The following is an 18446-nucleotide window of genomic DNA, read 5'->3' on the forward strand; positions in this document are numbered from 1 at the left end:
TTAAAAACTATAAGAAGCAAAAACAAGCTATAAAAAGTAATTGTCTTTCGGCCAACTGGCTTTCCACTGAATGGCTGTGCCTTGCGAATTGTTTTAATGTTCCGTCTAGAGGTCTTCCCTGCGTGCGGGCTGGCCTCATTTGTCATTTGCAGGAGAACAGGCTCCCTTGCTGGTTGGTTCTGCTGGTCCCACTCAGAGCAGACGCTGGAACTCGGGGGCAGTCCACCCCAGAGAAGGCAGTGTGCTGCGCCTAGCACTAATTTACTTTTGTGCCTTGCTGAAAATCGGGAAAATACTCAGATGTTGTTTGTCAATGGCTTAGTCACTTTTTCCTTGAAAACCTTGACTCCTCAGTGCATGCCAAACTCTCCAAGCATGGGGTACAACTAGACCAGGTTTACTTTTTAAGCATCCTTAAGAAGCCCACCAAAACTTTGACATTGGAGCTCAATTAACAATTTCTGCTGAACCAGATAAAGAACACATATGCATGCATTCAAGTAGATTATTAATAAAATCTCAGGGATCAAATGGAGTTGAATATCAACTTTATTCAGGTCGTATGTTTGAACACATTTTAGGTTCTTCAAATGCAAAGGACTTAAACTGCTTCACTAAAAAATGTTTTCTTAAAAGTCAAGTCTATTTAAAACTGAGAAAATTAAAACACAAAATTTAATCTTATGTTCATAGTATTTTTCTAAATAATAACTTGACTGGATCTCATGCACTCAGAAAAACATACACCGCCTCTGCCCCCCACCCTAGCCACACTCTTCTGCTTACATTTTCAAGGTTTTGGTGCATCTTCATCCACACTTTTCCATAGAGTCAAGGGAATGACCAAACTGTTGATCATTCATGGCATTTTGGTAGGTGTCTGTTCTTCTAGAACTGAATTTTTTTTTGTTAAGCCCATGGTGGTCAATGAATAAAATCTTTCCTGTTAAACGATTTTTTTTCTTCTAACTGGAATTGCACATGGGAAGTAAAAAAATCACTTGGGTATCCAAATGGCAGCGATGTAAGAAAAACAGAGGTAACTGAGATCCTTCATTTCCATTTTAAGATTGACCTTTAACTTGCTGGGTGGCATGGGACAGTGTTAGCTTCAGATGGCCTTCTCAGTGATGAATGCCCGGAGAGGCTCTGGGTTATGGGGTGTCAGGAGCAGCGGGAGCCACACCAGGGTGTCTTATTCATGGACCTGCTTCCTGGGTCTGCACTTGCTCTGTCTTTGCCTGGGCTCTCAGAGTGGAATCTGGCAGCCACCTGGTGTTTGTAACTGAAGTCTGCTGCCCGCAGCACTGTCGGAGCTATCTCCACCCTAACGGGGCAGGAGGCAAAAATAATTGAAGGGTATTTGGCGTGGTTATGTGGGCAGAAGTGTCCTCATCAAAACAACTTTGAAGATCTGCTTTGTGTGTGGGTGCGGGTGGGTGTGTGGCCCTTAACTATTTCACCAGGGGCCATGACAACAAGGAATTAACCCGGCTTCTGCCTCACTCTCTTCATCCAGACAAAACCTCTGTTTTAGTTATTTGGACAGCACTGCTGCAGCTTCAGGTCGGACAGACTATCTTGGGGACTCTTGATTGCTCTCTGGATACCCTCGCCGAGCCAAGTGGTGCAAATGAAAGATGAGTGATTTTGGGGAATGGATCTCTGGGAAATACAGGAAAATGGAAGAAGGTCCTGTCCCTCTGTTGACTTTTGGTACAGCTCCCTACTATGACCAGAAACCAGGAACTAGTGGATTACGGAAGAAAACCTATTGTTTTGAGGCAAAGCCATGCTACCTGGAAAACTTTATCCAGAGTATATTCTTTTCCATAGACTTAAAGGATCGCCAGGGATCCTCACTGGTGGTTGGTGGAGATGGGCGGTATTTTAATAAATCAGCAATAGAAACAATAGTGCAGATGGCGGCCGCCAATGGGGTTGGTATACGATTAGTGTTGTTACGCTTCTGGTTCTCCACATAACTTCTTGATTTTGCAGAAATATGCAAAGATACAAAGATTTGTTTGTGGTATACACCTCAATTCTACTAACATCCAGTTAAGTTTCATTGTGACTTCAGAGACTGACTATTGTGTAGATACTGCTGAAATTACATATCACATTGGGATACAGGAATGTTAAGTTCAACTTCTCCTGTGTTGTGTTCTGTACCTATTGCTTGGACAAGTACCTGTTGCTTTTTAGACATTTAAAGCGCACCGGGAGCCTTTAGCTGTCTTATCTACATTTTAACTAGTTTTGAGGGGTACTCTCTCCTTTATAAGAAGGCTCTAATGAGTAGTGGAGAGAGGAGGATTTTATTTTCTTTCAATGGTGTCCTTGTTGAAGTTCAGTCACTTGTCAAACAGGAAAACAAAAGCCAGGGCATGCTGTTGTTTATGAATCCTTGTAGTCATGCAGAAATACTAGGAGGGGATTGGAAAATGTTAGGTGTGAGCCTTCCAAGAGGACCTGTTATGGGGGAACCTTCTTATAATGACCTTGGACACAAAGAAGCCCTGTGTGTGGTGAATTTGTGCACCGGGGTAGAGATAATAACTGTGAGACTATAGTATAAGGAGGCTCTGCTAACGCTTTGCATTGTGAAAAACAGCGTTGGCTGAATTAACCAAATCAGAAAGAGGCTTTCACCAGAAAGCATTGGTCTTGATGATTTAACAATTTGCACAGTCTTGCTGATTTATAGGAAGGTAGACATCAGGACATTGCTATTTTTGCTCTGTAAATTCCTCTGTGAGACCAAAAAAAAATATTTTTAATGCTTTAGATTATACTTAGCAATAATTTGGAACACAGTCTTTTAGTACTCACAAATTTAAAAAAATCCTTTGTATTTCTTTTCTGGAAATGCTTCTGTTTCCAATATCCTAAAATTTAGCATTGCCATCAAATATATTAGGCATTCATTTTCGGTCTGTTTTAATCATATGCCAAGCAGGTGTGATTGTAAAAGCCAAATTAAAAAAAAATCAAATTTTAAAATGTTTGTAGATCCTATTGCTTGTAATGTGACGTTTCCTTTATACCTAGTTTCAGAACCTGAATGCCTTTCATGTAAAAACTGCTGATAAAGCACTCAAATATGAAATTATTATGCCACATACACATTTTTAAGATAAAATGTGACATGTTGTAAATTTCACCTTTGAGGAGAGCTGCAAAGGGAATGGTATTAAGGTTCTTTTAATCTTTTGAGAGAGAATGAATGGAACATTATTTCTGCACATATATCTGGATTGTTGAGTGCATCTGGTACACTGTCCCCTTTGCTGTGATATATTTGGCTTCATTTCATTTTTGTGTGGAGCAGAAGGATGTGAAAGCGGGGGTAGGAACGTGTAAATTCAGGCAGACCCTATAGACTTTCTCTGTTTTACAGTCCGAAGGTTTGCTAGATTATACATTTAAGTGGTAATAATCGACTAAATATGGTAACTGCCTATTTGTTTGAGCTGTTGCAGCATAAGCAATATTTTTAAGTCTTTTTCAAGGCCATTCTTTATTAACAAGAGCGTTGCTTTTAAAGCAGTCGTGCCACCCAACTGGACTACGTAGCACACATAGTGGACCAGTAAAGCACTTCAGTCGGCTAAAAACCTGTAAAAGCTGGATTTCTTCTTTTTTCTAACATATCCTAAATCCTGCCTATTTTACCATCCCTTTGATTGTGGGCAGATCTCTAGGGAGGAAATATAAAGGAAAGATAATCTATGGGTTTTGGTAGAAGTCAGTGTTCCTTCCTCACCACTGTCAATACCCGCTCTACCCATGAGCCAGTTCTGGAGAGGTCTTTTCAGCTAGGGAGCTACATGGAGATCGTTTCATTTTTTTTTTCTCTTTAGTACACTTTTATCTGGTGCATTTCTTGATTGTAGAATATGATTGACCTTTTGTTAGAAGTTTCCTTTTGTTTTTGCTTGCATAGATCTATATGCAGTTACAGGAAACGTTAATGTACAAAATAAAATATTGGAGGAGCCTCATTTATAATACCAGTATCTCCTATGGTTCCCCAGAGCTTTAAACTTAGAGGTATGTTTGGAAACGAGACTAAAACCCATGTATATGACTAGCAGGGCAAAGAAAATGGATCTTGGTTTTTTTTTTTGTTTTTTTTTTTTGTGAAACATAAGAAAACACCAATTAAAAGGAAAATTTAACTTTCCTCCCTGTTACATTTAACTGTAAAATATTGGGCGAACACTGAGGTATCCAGCTTGGTCGTGTGGCGTGAGAGATGCCGAAGGGAGGCAGATGCAGGAGAGGAGGAGGGGCAAGAGTCGGGCGAAGGATTCTCGGTGCTGGGCCGGGGTTGGGGGGTTCTCTTTGAGTTGGGAGATACTGGGGAGCCAGAGAATGATTCTTATTTTTTTTTAATTTTAATTTTTTTGTGGCAAAGTATACATAACAAAATTTAACATTTTAACCATTTTTAAGAGCACAGTTCAGTGGTATTAATTACATTCATGAAGGTCTTTAACCATCATCATTACCCCTTTCCAGAATGATTCTTTATCATTCCATGTAAAACTCTATACCCACTAAACAATAACTCCCCATTCTCTCTTTCTTTGGCCCCTGGCAACCCTGTTCTTCTCTCTGTCTTTGAATTGGCCTATTTTTAGGTACCTCACATAAAAGGAATCATACAATAGCTGTCCTTGTGTCTGGCTTACATTACTTAATATAATGTTTTCAAGATTCATCCATGTTGTGGCATGTATCAGAATTTCATTCTTTTTAAGGCCGAGTAATAGTTCATTGTGTGTGTGTGTGTGTGTGTGTATATATATATATATATATATATATATATACTGCATTTTATTTATCCAACACCTGTTGATGGACCTTTGGGTTGTTTCCACCTTTGGTTATTGTGTATAATGCTGTTATGAACAGGGATGCATAAGTTGTTTGCTTGAGTCTCTATTTTCTTTTGTGTCTATACCTAGAAGTGGAATTTTTGAATCAATACTATAGGGAGGATCTTTGAGTAGTGGAAGGGCACAGAACTGTAGTCTAGAAAGATGAACTAGGTGGGTGGGGCCTGAGGAGGGAGGATCCATTCAGACAGGGTAGGGCAACCGGAGGTACCCGTGAGAGAGAAGCAGCGGAGATTAGAGTCAGGAGCTGTTACGTTGCTTCAGACTTCCTTAACGGAATAGAGTAATACCTCTCCAGTATCAAGTTGAAGATTAATGTTCCCGAGCTGATTCATGGGAAAGAGTCTGCTTCGGAAGGGGATATTTTGGGCAGCTGTACCTCTTCTTGGACTAAAGAGAAAGAAGCTACTAAGGACTTGCTTCTATTTCCCAGCTTTCCTTTTTACTCTTATCCCCTGGTATAATCCCCTTAGTCTTGGAACATTACTGACTGCAGATATCACCATAAGGACTGGTAGAATTAAGGGGTGATTTGGGTGACATAGCATAATATTCATTTATCAGTCTCCCCTCCCATACCAAATACTTACAAAATCTAAGTTAAAATCAGGATGCTTGATGTACAAATACAATGTCCAGATAACTCCACAGCCACTGTGGCTGATTAAGTTGCCATCTTTGAGCCTCTCCTATTGAAATTATGGACCTTTTCAATTATAGGTTTTGTTTTTTTTTACATTATTGATTTAACACAGAGAGAGAGAAAGCGGGGGAGAGAGAGAGAGAGAGGGAGAGGGAGAGAGGGAGAGAGAGATTGATTGGGAGAGATTTGTTCTTCCACTTATTTATGCATTTACTGGTTGCTCCTTGTATGTATCCTGACTGGAGATCTAACCCACAACCAAATGTGGGACGACAGTAACCAAATGAGCTACCTGGCCAAGGCAACCATAGGGTTTTATTCTCATCAGAACCACACCTGGAAACTGCTGGCAGTGTCAGATGTTACCATTCTCACTGTACTGAGTTACGAACTGTCAATGCTTTTCCCAGCTATAGCCACTGGATGCCATGTGACCTCGTCATGTCATCTATCTCAATGTCTACCATAGCATCTTTCCATAATTGCTTGTTTTTATTACTGTTAGATGGATGTAAGAATGAACAAATGGGCAGGATCGTGACAACTGTTGTTATTTTTTATTTTAAGATTTTATTTATTTATTTTTAGACAGAGAGGGAGGGAGAAAGAGAGGGAGAGCAACATCAATGTGTGGCTGCCTCTTTCGTATCCCCTACTGGGGACCTGGCCTGCAACCCAGGCATGTGCCCTGCACTGGGAATCGAACCTGTGATCCTGTGGTTCACAAGCCGGCACCCAATCCACTGAGCCACACCAGTCTGGGCAGGATTGCAACAGCTCTTGACCTCAGCTTCTTCATCTGCACAATGGGAGGAGCAATTGTGAGAATGATTTGAACGGCCATGGGCTGTAGAAAGCACTCTGCGGCTCAGTAATAATGGGGATTGATTTCACACCATCTCCAGGTTTCTCTAGTTTATAAAGGAGCCTATTTACATCTTCTGCCCTGGCCGTTACCACTTCCTAAGGGAGGCAGGATATAACAAAAATTGTTCAGATGGACACAGGAGAGCCAAGAGGTGACTGAAATGGAATCAGCTGCTTCCTGGGAGGTGGTTGGTCATGGAAGGATGGAATTATGGGAGAGTGTCCTACGGGAGGGTGGCAAAGGTGGCAGTCCCAGAAAAATCCAGGTATCTCAGTGGCATGTTCCTTATTAGAAATACATCTTCTACTATTGAGTCATTTCTTCAATTATATTTATCTCTGGTGGGACAAAAGGAAATAACACATGGACAATTTAAAAACATTCCTGTCCCTCTCTTCTCTCACAAAGGGGAGTGGAGGGAGGGCACAAACTCCTCACTTAATAAATCTTTTTATGTAGCAGTCGCACCTTTCCCAAGTATGTCAGAGGAATTGACAGAATCTTTTTTTGTTGTTGTTCCCTTTGGGTCATGTTGAAACTGGTATAAATTACTATCATTTTAATGAAGGAAGATCTAGGGTCTGTGCTGATACCATCTTTGAAAGATATGGGAAGGTAAGTTAAGAATGCAACAAAATTACTACTTGCAGCCCTTTCAGGTGGGCAGTTCTGACTGGTTTACCCAGTAGTAGCTCCTAGCATTCCATGTCTCAGGCCTGGAGGTGACTGAAGTATCCCCCAACATGATACTACATTAAAATCCAAGCTCGACTAGAAACAAAAATTGTGAGATACATTTTGTAATAGTCTTCATATAAAGTTTGCCCTTTTTACTTTTCCAAATATTTTAATTTAGTCTTCTCTTTGGGTTAGAATTCCTTTAACTAGCTGAATTTATATTCTTCCCCCAATGTGGATTGAAAGTGTGATTGAATTGGATAAAAATGTGGGTTTTCTCACATTCTTTCAGTATATCCAAATTACGAACCTGATCTGGAGAGACTGTGTGTTGGATATTCTTTTTTTTCTTTCTTTCTTTTTTTTGCTGGGGTCTTACAGTACCTCGAGATCATATACCATTCTAAGACTGCAAAGTCCCAAAAAAGTTTCTGAAGGAATGGCTCTGTTCAACAATAATGATTCTACTTCAATAGCAATATTATTCAACAACAATAATAATACTCTACTTCAAAATAATAATGACTACGCAAGCAATAAATACTCACTAAAGAACATCTTTTCTGGTCCAATAAGATATTTCTTTGTTCATCTGCCTGTTGTACTGGTGTTTCTGTCCAGTAGCTCTGGACTTACTGAAGTTAAAGTGTGCATTCTGCATTTCGTCTCTTAGATTGGTCGCTTGGTTATTGGACAGAATGGCATCCTCTCCACCCCTGCTGTATCTTGCATCATTAGGAAGATCAAAGCCATTGGTGGGATCATTCTGACAGCCAGCCACAACCCTGGAGGGCCCAATGGAGATTTTGGAATCAAATTTAATATTTCCAATGGAGGTGAGTTTGCTGTTGTTTTGAGGATGGTCAGTTGCATGTTCAGTAGGATAAACCATTCATCAGTGCCTTGGGAGGCCCAGGTCGGGTTCCGTTCTGGTACTTAGCAAGGGGGTATTTGGCTTCCTTTCAGAGGAAATGAAATGCTTTTCATTCTGCCTTACCTGCATATGAGGAACCATGAGTGAATGGTCATTCACATGATTTTTTTTTTTTTTTAGAAAACCCTGATATTTTGCTGCCTGAATGATGAAATGAATGGCAGATATGCTAGTGAAGAGGAATTGATAAGTTTCGTGGTTTTTGTACTTGTGTGTCAGCTGCACAAAATGACCCATTGTTTGCTGTTTGACTTCTAGGTCCTGCTCCTGAAGCAGTAACTGATAAGATTTTCCAAATCAGCAAGACAATTGAAGAATATGCAATTTGCCCTGACCTCAAAGTAGACCTTGGAGTTCTGGGAAAGCAGCAGTTTGACCTGGAAAACAAGTTTAAACCCTTCACAGGCATGTTTACCCACCCCTTCCCTCCTGCCCCTCCTAGTTTCAACTTGAGTGATTTGCCTTTTCAGGTTTTAATAACACGGGTCTTCAGCTTCAGAAAGATTGTGGTCACTAAGCTTTGCATGCATTAATGAGCAGTTCTGGAATTGGGTCTGGGAATCTAGAGACCTGGGCTGTCTGGGCCCTGCCAGTGGTCAGCGGTGTGACCCTGGGTAAGTCATTTCCAAATCTCAGGGCCTCAGGTTCCATATCTACAAAATGAATTTAGCTCAAAGACCTTTAAGATTACATTCATAGCTAAGTTTTACCGAGCTTTTATTATGTGCCAAGACCATTTATTATCCCATTTTATTCTTTTAGTAGCCCTATGAGGGCAACACTTTTGGTGTTCACTTTTTCCAGATGAGGAAACAAAGGCTGAAAGAGCTTAAGTAACAGGCTCAAGGTCACCCAGGGAGTAAGCGGAAACCAGGATTTAAGGTCAGGTGTGAATGGTTCCAAAGCCTATGTTTCAGTGTCTTTTTCTGCCCTAATACTCAGTAAAATCAAATTAGTCCATTTTGGAACTCCCTGTGTTGACAGTAGTGGTAAATATTTTGTTGTTAAATGTCAGGCATTTCAATTATTGATGGAATAAATGTTTATGAAATGATTCATATTAGCCAAATGAGGATGAGATGGTTGGCAATGTGATTTGCATTTTGACTTTGCTCTAACATGTATTCTTTCCTCTCTGGATTGCAGTTTATGAAATATGTTTTTTGTTTGATCCTACCCATTGAGAGCTGAGAGTGCTCTCAACTAACAAAGAGAAAGTGGTGTTTTGCTACATCTTGAAGACATACTTAGGGTTTAGAAAACACCTATAGAGAACTGCTTAAATTCTTAACATTTTGGAAATGTTCAGACCCCGGAAAATGCAACAAAAAGAACAGCAATTCTAAGTCCTTATATTTATTTTATTCCTTTAGTAGTGCATGTGAAAATAATTCGTTAAATTTTCTTTTTTCCTGCTTTTTACCATTAAGTCTTGATGGCAATGGGCCTGGAAAAAGGAAAGGAAAGTAGGTGTCACATTTTCTGTTATTTGTGGTGCCAAAATACACTTCTCATGGAGATGGATAGGGAATCAATGTGGCAGCAAAGTAGAGTTTAGCATCAGGGAAACCTCTGTCAAAAATCCCTTTCCAGCTGTGCAGGCAAGTGACTTAACCTTACAGACCTTCAGTTTGTCAACAAAATAGGACTAATCATCTACCTCCCAGAGAAATTGTTAGTATCGAATAAGAGATCATCTAACAGTGCTGGCTTCTTGGGGCTGCTTGATAATTGGCTTTTTAAAATAGCTATGGCATGTTTACAGCAATATAATCATTTCAGAGGATAATATTTCTAAATGTGCTTAGTTCCCCCATCTTTCAATATTGCCTGTTCCCACAGTGGAAATTGTGGATTCGGTAGAAGCTTATGCAACGATGCTGAGAAACATCTTTGACTTCAATGCACTGAAAGAACTTCTTTCTGGTCCCAACCGACTAAAGATCCGCATAGATGCCATGCATGGAGGTATGGAGCCACTTCTCTTCTACCCTCCTCTCTCAGATAGGAAGCTGCTCTGCCATATTCATCGTGATGCCTTAACAAGCCTTTCCTTAAGACTCTCTCTGCCCTCCCCTCTACTGCCATTTTTAATTTAAATTTGTTGGAGTAACTTTAGTTAATAATAATGTATGTGTCAGGTGTACCGCTTTATAATATATCAGCTGTATGTGGCAGTATGCGCTCGCCGCCCATCCAAAGGCTAGTCGTCTTCCGTCACCGTTGTTGGGCCCCCACCCTTCTTCCCCTGTGGTAACCACCACGCTGTTATCTATGTCTATGAGTTTATTTGTTGGCTTTTGTTTTCTATCCCACATATGAATGAAATCATGTAGCTGTTGTCCTTTTCCATCTCTGACGTTTTTGTAAACAGTTATTTTGCAACCACTTCAGCAATATCCACGCAGATAAAAATCTAACTGTATGCAGCAAAAGGAGTTGAGACATCCCTCATGGTAAGGTAGTGTGAAGGGGAGTGTTTCCACATTAAGCATCAGGTTTTGTGTCCCATGCAGCTGCTTCAGTGGACTCTTCCTGCCCCGCAGCAGATACCTCACATTCTTCCTAACCACCCCCCAACCCCCGCCAGCCCCGCTATTTCCAAGGGGGCGTGTTGCATTAACTAGATGCGGTAGCTGTCTCCGGAGCCCACAGCCCCGCTCGCCTGCCCCTACGTGCTCTTTTTCTTAGGAAAGGGCAAGAGCAAGTCCAGGATTAAATTTGGGAACAACAGGATGTGTGTCCGTCCCTCTTCTTCCTCTGTGGGTTGTGTGGCCAGGTCAGTAGAGACAGCAGCTGTTATTAGGAGGCAGAACCATGAGGTTTTCTTGCATGTAGGGACATGGGAATTCCTGAGCACTTAGGTTGTTTGTTTGTTTTGTAATAATTGAGAATTTTGGAACCTTTGAGTGGCAGTATCTTCCCTGGGGTGGAAACCCAGCTGCTTGCCTGGTTGGGAAAGCTCTCTACTTGAGTTTGAACCCCTTTGATGATGCTGTTCAGAGCCTCCTGCCGCCGCTGTTTAACCACGGTTAGAAAACCTCCTCCTGGAGGCTGAAATCTTCCATCCCTGGAACCCCTTCCCTTGGGCCCCGACTTGGCAATGGAATCCCGCAGAATGGGTCTACTTCTTCAGACAAAAGCTGTCCTGTCTTTTCAAACCATGCAACAGACGTGTATTGAGTACCTACTACATGTATGCTTGGCGGGTAGGCAGGGGCTTGGCAGGTGACAGCCTTCAGAGAGCTTGCGGTGCTTGGGGACCTGAGGTGGGTGAACGGCTAACACTGGCAGGCCAAGAAAATGAGGGTTAGAGAGACTTTCTAGTATTCTCTCTGGAGTGTGGAAGGAGGCATAGCTTGACGAGGGGGTATTATGAAAGGTTTCTTGGAAAAAATGGCAACCAAATTAGCTTTTATGAAAGAAAGATCGAGGGTGGTGGAAAATCAAGTGATGGGCATTCTCAGCTGAGGCAATGGCTATAGCACGTTCACGAAGTCTAAAAATAGAACAATAGAAGCCACATTAGAGGAATGAGAGGAAGCTTGGGTTGACTCGGGAATGGGACTTACGATGGCGTGTTTGCTGGGAGAAGCTGGTCACGAAGTAGACTCCTTTCTCCAGGTCTTCCAGTTGTTCTGCTAATGCCTCGGTTTTCATTCAGTATATCCCTTACAGCCCTGGCTGCCTAGACCTTGTTCTGTGTTGTCTCAATAGCCTCCTAAACATGTGGCCCCTAATGGGAGACACATATTCTATTCTCTTCCGATCTCTGTGACACCGATAACTGGTGTCAGTACCCTCCTTGAGGAAAACACATTCTCAATGTTTTAAAGATGAATATTCTTGGTAGTGACGCTAGATGCGACCATAAAGTATGGGATTAGTTGTTTTTTTTTTTCCTGTTCATTGTTGTTGGTACTGTCTTTTGTTTGTTTGCATTCTTTTAATACATTTATCAGCTTGATAGAGTAGAAAGATTACGGCTCTGGACTGCAGCTCCTACTCCGACTAGCTGTGTAAGTTTAGACAAATAGTTTCATCTCAGAACCTCAGTTTTCTTTCCTATAAATCAAAGGTGATAATCATAGTGCAAAGATTTATAACATGTGCTGGTATTGTTCTCAATACTTCACATTTATTAACTCATTTAATCCTGTTAGGCAGCTACTATTATTATCCTCATTTTGCAGATAGGGTAGACAAAGGCACAGAAAGATTAAATAACTTACCCAGAATTGTACAGACAGTGATTAGCAGAGCTGGGATTTGAACCCAGGCACTCCTGATTCCAGAGTCCAAGGTCTTAAACACTAAACTGTACCAAAGTGTGGGCCTTTTTGAAGAACTGGGTGAGAAAATGGTTGAGAAGCATCTGGCACAGGTGTGCAGTAGCGCGTTCATAATGGTCAGCTCCCTTCCCTTTCTCCCTCTCTTTCCTTCATCAACTGTCCCTACCCTTTCCAACCTAATCTCTCATTCCTCTTTTTCATCGAACCTTCTACTCCAGTGAGGCTTATCTCTCCTCTGGCCCCTGAATACAGTTTGCATGTTCTCACTGTTGTTCATGCCACTTCCCCTAGAGTGCCTCCCCCTCATTCCCCAGCCCTCACAGACTTTGATTAGTTTTACCTTCTGATTCATCATTTCATGCTTTACATAGTTGTGGGCCCGTACGTGAAGAAGATCCTCTGCGAAGAACTCGGTGCCCCTGCGAACTCGGCAGTCAACTGCATTCCTCTGGAGGACTTCGGAGGCCACCACCCTGACCCCAACCTCACCTACGCAGCTGACCTGGTGGAGACCATGAAGACCGGAGAGCATGATTTTGGAGCTGCCTTTGACGGAGATGGGGTAGGAACAAGTACATTTAAGAGAACTCAGACGCAGGCCAGGCCTGATCCTACAGAGGGGGGATTTGCCAGACTCTGCAGGCCTAGTGAGTGAGAGGGAAGGATGTATCGTGGCACCTGGGGTCAGGGGTAAATTATTAGAAAACCCTCTCCAACAGAAATAAGAGTCCTTGAAATTAATCCATATTTTAAATTTCAGATACTCTTGTTTGCTAAGAGTGGCAGGGTAATTAGAGCCTGGTTATGATCAACGACTACTGATTCATGAGCTGGTTGGGTTCTAGATAACCATCCTAAGGTAGATTTCTACTCTTGAGTAGCAGCTAGCTTCTTATTCAATCTCTGGAAAGGATTTTGGAAATAGAATATTGCCATTCATTCATTCACATTAGCTGAATGATAGAGCTACAATGAAAGAACTAACCTTTAATTCCTTCTGTATAATTAATATTTTTAATATCAGCTGTTTTATTTACATTGGTGAACATAATAAGCCAGACCAAGAAGAAATGTGTTTTAGGTTTGTATTCTTGGTATCTCAGAGATAGTATGCACTACATATGTTTTCTTCATTGAAAACATATTTTTTTTGTTGCTGTTGTTCTTTAACATCTGCTAGATCTCCCTGTTTCCTAAAAAATAAATTATCCCATATCAAACTTCAGGGAAATTAAAGGGATCCCTAGAAAACACTATTTTGCAATGTATCCTTCTGAGGCAGTGCCTGATGGGAGTTTCTCTCCTCCATCCTCGAGTACTTGCTGTATATCAGGCGCCAAGGAAGCAGGGAAGGTGGCAGCGTGTTTTGTCGGGCCCTGCATCAAATGGACGGGCCATGATTTAGAAGCCTTCCTTGAAGAAATCTGCTTTGTTCCTTGAAGGATGCCTGATATCCCACCAAGCTGTACAGACAGCCAGCATTCCCATCTTTGTTTCTATCTCTCCTGTCCTCTGGGAGGAAGGTGATTGGTTCCAGAGTTGGGAAAAGGCCTAGGAGGTTAAAGTCAGCTGGCCTCTGGAGGGAGAACAGAGTGTTTGGTTGAAAGGGGTTTGTGCTTGCACTTTAATTGAAAACAGTTTCAGCTCTTTGGCTGGTACTGTACAGATCCATTAGGAACAAAATCCAGTATTTAGAACCCACTCTGAATAAAGGTATCCATTTTAAGTTTTAAAATTTAAAACATTATCCTCCCAACCCCCATGTAAGATAGTTTGGTTTCTTCCATAGTTTGACTAAAAGGTCTTCTTTTGAATCCCCTCTCTCAAAGGATCGAAACATGATTTTGGGCAAGCACGGGTTCTTTGTGAACCCTTCAGACTCCGTGGCTGTCATTGCTGCCAACATCCTCAGCATTCCGTACTTCCAGCAAACCGGGGTCCGTGGCCTTGCCCGCAGCATGCCCACCAGTGGAGCCCTGGACAGGTAGGTGTCTCCATTCCCTTGGCCCTCAGCAGACCCTTTTCGGTGCTTGGAATCCTCTTCCTCCCCTTTCAGCCAGGGCGCCTGATGCGTAGTAGGTGCTAAATGTGTCTATTTTAGGAAGGAATGGGTGAAGTTTTTTCTGGATTAGATGTCCCCTCTCTGTGATCCCTTAGCACCCTGAGCTTCTTCCACCCCAGCACATACCACACAGTGTTCCGATAGCCAGTGTACTTGACTGTCTGCCCTGCTAGACTATAAACTTGTACAGAGAAAAGACTGACTCAGTCACCATCCTAAACTGCCTGACCATAGTGTGCCCAGCATACAGGGAATAGGGGACACACACACAGTCGAAAAAACAAATGACTGAATGCTTATGACTAAATGAATGGATGGCACTGTCACTGGAGCCAAGACATCGTTCCAGAGAACCACTTTCCTATAGGGGTGTGCAGAGTTTGGGTGAAAGAGAGGTTGAAGTAAGGTTAGAATTTAAAGAGAACTTTCAAAGAGACATTCCTCATCCATCCCTCATTGGATACTCATGCACTTACAAACACAGTCACTGTTCATTTGTCCAAAATCTAAATAAACTGAAAGCTCAAATAGTTAAAGAAAATTACATTCAGTTTTTATGAGAAAGAAAGGACTCAGTGACAATAAACAGTTGCTGTCTCTGATTTGCTTATTTGTTTATTTTTATTGCACATAACTTCATTTACAAAGACTTTAAGGCGGCTTATAAGTTCACATCCAGAACAATTGAAAAATATCAGTAATAAATAACAACCAGGGAGAACACATTAGGTGCCCATTGAATGTTTGCTGAATGAGTGGATAAAGAAGAAGACCAGGTAGGAAAGCAGAATGTACATATCGGCTCTTATAATAATAACTAGCCACTAAGTACTTGATATGTTTTAAATCATTAATCCTCAGACCAACCCCACCAGGTAAATGCTATATAAATCCCACGTTACCATGGGAAAACAAAAGGGACAAAGAAGGTGCCCAAGGTCACCTAGCTAGGAATGGCTGAGTCAGGATTTGAACTTGGAAATCTTTGCTCCTAACACTGGGCCGTGTAGTAGTTTCCTATTGTGTGCGTGTGTGCGTGTTACAGAATAGAGCTGACTTCAGCTGACAAAAAAAATAGTGTCCAGTGTTCATATAGTGGTTTGTAGTTTACACAGTGCTTTTTTATATTCACCATCTCAATGGATTCTCACAGCAATCCTTATTTTCAAGAAGAGGAAACCAAAAGCAAAGCTGTCTTGTCTAGGACCCTGCAGTAAGTCAGAGCTGGAATCAGAACCCAGAGCTTCTGCCTCTGCGTCCTCCCCCCAAAGTTGTGAGCTGGTTTGTGGCCTCACTATCGTATACTAGACCTGTTAGGTCCTGAAATACCTTCTGTGTCACCCAAGAACGGTTTAATTCTACCTTTTGAAAAAATTGATAATCCACATATAGAATCACAATGGAAATACCTCATTGCCTAGATAAAAGTTTATTGTACTTGCACAGTTTTCAAAATCAGAGATTTATTTTTCCTCAAGTGTTAGAATTGAAACATGACAGCTTTTTGCTAGCAATAAGGCAGGCATTCTGGAATGGGAATGACATCTAAAAAAAGTCACTTAGAGAAGGTTCTAAATAGTCTAAAGATATATAGGGGAAAGAAAAAGATGTGTTGGAGGGGCCAGGGGACCAAGGGTCAGTGTGGATGAAGCTGGCGCCAATGGCAGAGCCCTTCTGGAGAAACGAAAGGAACTTTGACAGGGCGGCTGAACGGCAGGCTGCTGGTCATTCTGGCCGCGTGACCCTAGACTGGCCACCTAACATTCTGCGGCCTGTTTCCTTCTCTGTAAAATACTGACCTCCTGGACCCCATACTTAATTATTTTGTGATTTTAAGGACATTAAAACATCATTCTTTTATTCTTTATAGAAAGGGTACAGATACTGACTGTATCCAAAACACTTGTGTTTAAATAGCCCCCAAAATAGCCTTGGACATTTTGGTACTGTTGCTTCTTCTGAGATATAAAAGTCAGTAAGCTGAATTAATTCTTTCTTCTTCCTCTTCTGCCCCCTCCTCTGAGTCCACATAGAATAGCCCATTTTGCACAAGTTTTCTCTTATGATTTCCCACCAATCTTAGAATTGTGTATACCTCTGAGCAACGCTAAATGGGCCCCTTGATTACAATAATGGTTGCTATTTTCCATCCCTCACATGGCTGTGCTAACAGTCCTGCTGTGATGTAACTTTGATTTCATGCCTTTGAAGGGTGGCTAATGCTACAAAGATCGCTTTGTATGAGACCCCCACTGGTTGGAAGTTTTTTGGGAATTTGATGGATGCAAGCAAACTGTCCCTTTGTGGGGAGGAGAGCTTCGGCACTGGTAAGTGCGCAGCAGCCCTGCGCTCCCGTTTTTCCTGTAAACACTACCTGCAGTGAAAGCTTAGACTGCTAGGGCGGCACTGAAATAGCAACGGTAGCTGATGTGTCCTAAATCAAGATACCATTTATTTATAACAACCCTGATGAAGTGTACACATTTGAAAAGCAGTGAGCACGTTCAGCCAAGGAGGGCTAATTTTACTTTCAGGAGGATCACATCTACCGAGACAGGATGTTTGGGGGCCTCTCTGGCAGCCTGGTTATTGAGTCTGTGGGGATTAAACAGAGTGATAAACATATTTTTCTTCGCTCAGTGGTCAAGGAAACCTTTATAAATGTTTTCATTTCTGGGAAGAAATATGGTGGAACTAGTCAGTTTTTCATTTTTATTTAAGAGAAGGTTTCAGCACAGCATTAAATCATTCTCTTTAATAGACCCAGGTTTTCTATAGCAAAGAGTTGTGATTTATTGAGGTTAAATGAAAGGAGGCCATTAGGGTGGAACTAAGTTGCTAGGTGATCAAGAAGTTAAAACTATGTTCTTCGCTATGAGGGTATATGTGTAAATTGTGATACAATGAAAGAGTGCAACCTGATATGCTTGGGGGAAGTCCCAACACCCTTGGACCCCACTTTCTGTGCTCTTCCTCCTATTTGCTTGTCTAATATTGACCTGAATTCCCACCTCTATGACCTCCCTTACCACCCCATTCTACCTATGTCAATCTCTTTTTCTTTCCATTCGGGCATGTCGCCCTTCCCCCCGCCCCGCCCCGCCATGAGTCTCTATCTAGGTTGCAAGGTACTTCAGTGGCTATATTTTTTCTCCTCCTATTCTCTCTAACCAGTATTGTGAAGCAAAAGGACCAGACTTCTTGTTCCTTCAGTACTCTACTTCCGTTCTTTAGCATAAAAAAGAAGACCCAGCATTCTGTGAGTCTTGCCATTGAGTTGCAATTTATGTGAGGTTACACAGAGTAGAGCACTGATTTCATGTCTTTTCCTACAAGTCCTGGGGTTGGGTGGAAATTTCGAGACATCTATTAACAAAGTTCTAAGCAAATTGATATCCTCCAAGGAGTGGCAATACCTCTTAGTAGTGAATTGGCCTGATAGAATTGGAGTGTATGAGGAGAGATGAATGAGTTGTGGCACTGAACAGTGTCCACAAGGAAGGCTGGGTGATTGCCCAAGGTTCTAGGTCTTCATCAGAGAATACAAGGGCACGGCTTAGTCCTTTCCTACCTCCTAAAATATGGACGGTGCGACATCACTCCACAGGACACTAGATGAATACCCAGTGAACCTGTGAGGTGGCCTTCTCCTGTGACATGCCCCCTAGCATTACCCAGTGCAAGCTTAGTACCAGTCATTCTTCTTCATGCGTGAAACCGGCTTTGAAGGCAGACACCATGTCTCAATCTTTGGTTTTCTAATCCCATGTACCTATTTCAAATGCTGAGGCTAATGAAGGAGAAAAGTCTAGAACAAAGTTTCCTAGGGTGTTTGGAAGGATGCTAATTTCATAAGAGGATTCTGGGTACAATGAAGATTGGGAAACTTGGATATACCTCTCTGTCTTGGCGATTCACAATGATGTTAACATTTGAAGTTTCCAAAACATTCTGCTGTAAGAAATCCTGTTCATATAGTTTTATCTAAACATACTTATTTGCTTATCTCTTTTTTGTGGTATATCTAGTAACATCTTGCTCCACAGACCCATGTGGGAATCA

General features: G+C 41.7%; 1 protein-coding gene across 2 annotated transcripts in view; it reads left to right on the forward strand.

The window, feature by feature from the left end:
• The first annotated feature begins 1284 nt into the window (after positions 1-1284).
• Positions 1285-18446, forward strand: part of PGM1 (phosphoglucomutase 1) — a 33877-nt gene continuing 16715 nt past the window's right edge. Inside the window, exons 1-7 of one of the 2 annotated variants that reach the window (XM_054574181.1) lie at positions 1285-1940; positions 7770-7932; positions 8289-8435; positions 9873-9998; positions 12694-12884; positions 14152-14306; positions 16596-16711. In XM_054574181.1, the coding sequence (XP_054430156.1) occupies positions 1641-1940; positions 7770-7932; positions 8289-8435; positions 9873-9998; positions 12694-12884; positions 14152-14306; positions 16596-16711 (1198 nt within the window). In that variant the 5' untranslated portion in view covers positions 1285-1640. The remainder of the gene's footprint in view (positions 1941-7769; positions 7933-8288; positions 8436-9872; positions 9999-12693; positions 12885-14151; positions 14307-16595; positions 16712-18446) is intronic. The other variant, XM_054574182.1, reaches the window with a different exon arrangement.

The sequence above is a fragment of the Pteronotus mesoamericanus genome, unplaced genomic scaffold (genome assembly GCF_021234165.1).
Source record: "Pteronotus mesoamericanus isolate MK-2021 breed Mesoamerican mustached bat unplaced genomic scaffold, CSHL_Meso_final contig_105, whole genome shotgun sequence".
In the NCBI taxonomy this organism is placed as follows: domain Eukaryota; kingdom Metazoa; phylum Chordata; class Mammalia; order Chiroptera; family Mormoopidae; genus Pteronotus; species Pteronotus mesoamericanus.